The 5,401-nt window shown below is 41.3% G+C and overlaps 1 protein-coding gene across 1 annotated transcript; it reads left to right on the top strand.

The window, feature by feature from the left end:
* The first annotated feature begins 726 nt into the window (after positions 1-726).
* LOC125040153 (U-scoloptoxin(01)-Cw1a-like) lies at positions 727-1,540 on the top strand. Its single transcript, XM_047634669.1, has 2 exons — positions 727-829; positions 1,060-1,540. Exon 2 carries the CDS (start codon positions 1,065-1,067, stop codon positions 1,440-1,442), a length of 378 nt encoding a protein of 125 aa, XP_047490625.1. The 5' UTR covers positions 727-829; positions 1,060-1,064; the 3' UTR covers positions 1,443-1,540.
* Positions 1,541-5,401: the final 3,861 nt, after the last annotated feature.

The raw sequence follows: 5,401 nt of genomic DNA, 5'->3' as shown, positions 1-5,401 counted from the left end.
CACACACACACACACACACACACACACACACACACACACACACACACACACACACACACACACACACACACACACACACACACACACACACACGCACGCACGCACACATACACGCACACACTACGATAGATAAATAGATAGATAGATATATAGTTAACACACACACACACACACACACACACACATATATATATATATATATATATATATATATATATATATACACACATGTATATAGATATATGTATCTATATATGTATACATATATATGTATATATATGTATCTATGTATATATTTAATATATATTATATATATGTATGCATATACATATTATATATTATATATATATATATATATATATATATATATATATATATGTGTGTGTGTGTGTGTGTGTGTGTGTGTGTGTGTGTGTGTGTGATAGAGAGAGGGATAGATACAGATAGACACAGATATGGATAGATATGAATACAAAATTATAGATATATCTACAGCATATACAAACAAACACTCATGTGATCATATGCGTTTCCGCGTGCGTGTAGTAATTTGTCGACCCCTTATATATTCCGATAAGCACATCTACGACACGAATACCTGATGAATACAGAAGTCCTGAGCACCGGCCGAGGACCACAGCATCCTCGAATCGCGTTCCGTTATTAAGGAGCGACGGGGCCCAAGGTCAGCCTAGCGTCCTAGCCCTCTGTGGATGGGCAGGGAAGGAGGGGCCTAAGTGCCCCCTACGAGGCACGGGGCAGCGGCAGCGGGTATAAAAGTCTCACCGCGTCCTAGGACTCCATCAGTACATCTCCTGACACCACCAGTGTAAGTACCACTACTTAATGAGGACGACGGCGAGCGAAGGGGAGGTCTGTGAGGGGAGTGAGACAGAGGGAGTGACGTGCTCGGGGAAAGTTGTAGACGTGTGGGGGACAATTCAAACATGAAGATACATTCTTTCGCCGTTATCCGCCTCTGAAACGGTGGAAAACGACGGATCTGGACGAGGAACTTTCGTCTAGATCTGTAAAACTGATTCAAACTTCTCTTTTCAGTCAATATGAAGGTCCTCGCTGCTCTCCTGGCCCTGGCTGGCGTCGCCGCCGCCAACTCCGCCTACCGCTTCTCCGACGGCTATCTCGACGTCCTCGGCGCAGAGCCCGTCCAGAACTTCGACTGCTCAGGCCGCGCTTACGGATACTACGCCGACGTCAGCAGCGACTGCCGCGTTTTCCACGTGTGCCTACCCGTCGCTGACGAACTAGGCGAGCTGCTCGAGACCGCCCAGTTCTCCTTCTTCTGCGGCAACCAGACCGTGTTCAGCCAGGAGTCCCTCACCTGCGCCCACTCCGAGGAGGCCTTCCCCTGCGACCAGGCCGAGACCCTCTTCGACCTCTCCAACGCTGACTTTGGCATCATCCCCGAGGACGTGAAATAAGGCTTTAGATACTCGTCCTAAATCTTTATTTTTTTACTTCTATATGTTTATATTTCATCTTTCCCTACTACGAAAATAGCAATAAAAATGCATATCTACAAGCTGTGTTCTTACCTCTGTTCCAAAACGTTATGAACATACCCTTTTATCTAACAATGCTGGCGTATCACACGTCAACAAGTAGTCCTTATGGGACTACTTGTAGTCCCATAACACCTAGGAATATGATCAACATAACTTCTTTTACCCTAAATTCAGATATATATACCCAATAGTTACTGCATTGATTTAAGAATGTTATATTCCTCATCTTTCTATATATCTCTAAAATATATTGTTTCTATAAATATATTGCAAGAGTAACAGTAATACCAAGTACAGTATGCAAGTACAATAATCCATAATCTAACAAAATATAATAGGCTCCTTAAAAATACCCAATAGAAACACGCCTTCCCTTTGGCATTGTCTGAACCAGCGTCTCATCGAACCCCACACCCTGTTATGGAAAGCCACAGACGCAAAAAGGACCTTTGATACTACAAGCAGCTTAGGAATAGCAATTCGAATGGCCGAGAAAAAGGATGCGTCATCGTGATAGAACACGGAGAAAGGGAGAAAGGGCTGAGAGTCACAGGACCTTTTACTACTGCATTTTCATTATTGATATTGCTGTTTTTTGTTATTATTGTTATCGTTATCAATATTTATCATTAGTTTTATTATTATCTCTGTTACTATCTTCAGCATTACTACTACTACTACTATTTCTACAACTACTACTACTACTACTACTACTACGATTACGACTACGACTACTGCCACTGCGTCTGCTATCACTTCTATTGCTACCATTATCATTTTGTCAAGTAAACAATTCCAGGTCCTGAGTAAAATGCATGCAATACGGGAAGAATTACAACATCCATTTGCTTGGTGTAACCCAGCCTGCATTCCTCCAAGTGAGAATAACGGGAGATCAAGGTGAAGTAGGTTATGGAATTATCGAGAACGGACCTCGCTGGAGGGTAACGAAGATAGCATGATACCTTCCCAGCTCCTCCACCTCGTAGACATCATTGTAAAAATAAATAAACATATAAAAACAATAAATTATACAAATAAAGAAACGCTGACTCGTCTTCATAGGACTTAATACTTTTGCATCCATCGACTTCTTCCAACGTATTTCAGCTAAGAACAAATGGGAAAAAATAATATTGCCTGAGACTGCTTCTCCTGTGAGAACTCAATGGCCGGTTTCACATGATCTGCGAAATGCAGGAATTTAGAGTAGAATGGATGGTATTCCAGCAAATAACAACTTAAACATGTAGACTGAAATCTCTTTACATAATTCGCTGTAACGCAGGCATCAAGTTAAGCGTTCCAGAGTAGCAAGTCGTTGATCATCCACATCACGAATTCACTTACAAGCAGAAGTATCCACTTCCAAAAGAACTGGATAATATTCTGATGATATCGTGAGCGCCAACATACTGTCAGAACGAAAGAGTTGCACGAAAGCAGCTGGAACACTAACCACAGTAATATGACCTCCACTCATTCGTAAGACGACCGGGTCAAGGTCCTGCGAGTTCCTGAGGAAGCTAAAGGGACTTATGGTTGCAATGGAGACCCCTTTAGTATGGACACGGGACAAGGGTTTAATGAGTAAGTTAAAGCCACAAGAGAGATTTAATGTAGAGCATCTTATAGAAACTTTTTTTTTTTTTTTTTTTTTTTTTTCAATTAGGGCAGAAAAGGAGTGATACTTATTGTCTTGAGTAGGGTTTCACCAGGGCTTCCATTTTTGCGCAGGGAATTGGATCCTGTCGAGAGCATCCAAAAGTGAACCTTTTTCAACAGGTTATTTAGGCAGGGCATAGAACAAATATAGAAAGGAAACAAAAATACACCCTCTGTCTTGAACCTGGAAAGGATATTAATATAACAAGGATACACAGAATAAATTCTCTGGCATCTGCAAGCTAATGAGGAAAATAATAAACCCAGGTTACCACGCTTCTTTAAAAAAAAAAAAAAAAAAAAAAAAAAAAAAAAAAAAATGCTGACTCCATCAACCACAATTTCAATCTTTACCCTTGCAAAGACTGAAATTGCCATATATAATGCCTTTGCAGAGTGATTTCACATGTTCAGTGTTATTTGGCCTTTAGAAACACGACACATTCATGAAACCGAATGATATTGACTTTAAACAAGGCTTCCTTTCAGATAATTCAGGGTATGCTTGGAAAAGTCTGCCTAGCCTGTAATATCAACTAGAAATCCCACGAGCAAACGACCCAAGGGTTTTATTGTTATAAATGACTGTCTCTTGGAGGGAAAGTCCACGGTTTCAAGCAAACAAGATGTGCAAGAACATATACAAACTGCAGTAAATTTTGTATTGTGAACTTCATACCAAATGCAGCTTCATATTAAGCGCTTCGGAATTAGGGCTATAAAACCGTTCGGTGTTTTGCAAGCTTTTTCTCACATGGGAATCAGACTACATAAAAATCACGTTTTCTCTCAGGGTTTATGAGAACTAAAACAGACTATGCATGTGAGACACATTTGTTAGCAATTTTTTTTTTTTTTTTTTATTGAAGCTTTTCGAACCGGTCCGATCACCTGTGTAATCTGTCTTCTGAAGAGGATAACCGCTTGTCTTTTAACCATGACTATGTGAAAGCTATAAAGATTCCACAATGATCCCGAGAACTACTTCATTACATGCTGCGACTATCTCAACGCACGGCAAGCCACACATTCAAAAATAAACAAATTAAATAGATGAATAGATAAGTAAATATATAGATAGGCATATAGATAGGTAGATAGATAGATAGATAGAGAGAGAGAGAGAGAGAGAGAGAGAGAGAGAGAAATAGACATAGACAGTTAGATAAATCAACTCATCCAGAAATGAAAGAGTTCCAAATAACTGCACAGGGTGCCTACGAAATGTCAGTGTGTCAGTGGTAATGAACCAGCTCATTAGAGGGCCAAGGCAGCTGCTATTCACGCTCCCAGTGACCTGAAACCCAGACGCCTTAATCCGATCTAACAATGACTGTTTGATAAGGATTTTAGCTTTGTTTACGCCCGAAATTTTCCACTGCAGGGCGTAGGCTTCTCCCAATGTTCGGTGCTCATGTCTTGGAGGAGAGACGGACGAATGCCACCCAACACCTACAGGCCTACGTGTATCTTGGTGAGAGGTGGGGGGGGGGGGGGGGCAATTTCGTTGGGAAGCTAATAATAAGCCCGTATAGCATGGTTGACCTTATCTGGAATGGGCTTAGTCATAGCAACACGCATGCTTTCTCCTTACATCAAGGGTATACTCCCTGAAAAGATATGTGTGCTTGTGTGTGTGTGTGTGTGTGTGTGTGTGTGTGTGTGTGTGTGTGTGTGTGCGTGTGCGTGTGTGCGTGCGTGAGTGAGTGTGTGTGTGTGTGTGTGTGTGTGTGTGTGTGTGTGTGTGCGTGTGCGTGTGTGCGTGCGTGAGTGAGTGTGTGTGTGTGTGTGTGTGTGTATGTGTGTCTGTGTGTAGACAGATAGGTAGATATGTGTGGTGTGGGGGGGGGGGGGAGTGTCTAGACAGAGAGATTGATATGTGTGTGTCTGTCTGTGTGTGTGTGCGTGCACTCGCGCGTGTGCATATACACAAGATGGCGTGAATAAAGGAGTAATTACATTGCCTTCATAATGATATTGCAACAAATAGTAATACAATTATTTCACATACTTATAAATACTGATATACGAAAATGATTTTGATTCCATCGATTCAAGCCGATAAAAAAAAAAGCGTATACAACACAAATAAGGAACTGTTTATGGATCTTGAAATCAAAACCTCCAAATGAAACGATTTGAATGCTTTTGCAATTGCATTAACCATGACTCTTATGCATTTATCGCACCTCACCCACTCTCTTCCCTAA

This window comes from Penaeus chinensis, chromosome 28 (assembly GCF_019202785.1).
Source record: "Penaeus chinensis breed Huanghai No. 1 chromosome 28, ASM1920278v2, whole genome shotgun sequence".
NCBI classification, from domain to species: Eukaryota; Metazoa; Arthropoda; class Malacostraca; order Decapoda; family Penaeidae; genus Penaeus; species Penaeus chinensis.
Note: the sequence above shows the minus strand (reverse complement) of the source record. Positions and strands in the feature narration are given on the sequence as shown.

Coding starts and splice junctions, on each gene's coding strand:
- LOC125040153 (XM_047634669.1), top strand. CDS start 1,065: ATGAAGGTCCTCGCTGCTCTCCTGGCCCTGGCTGGCGTCGCCGCCGCC.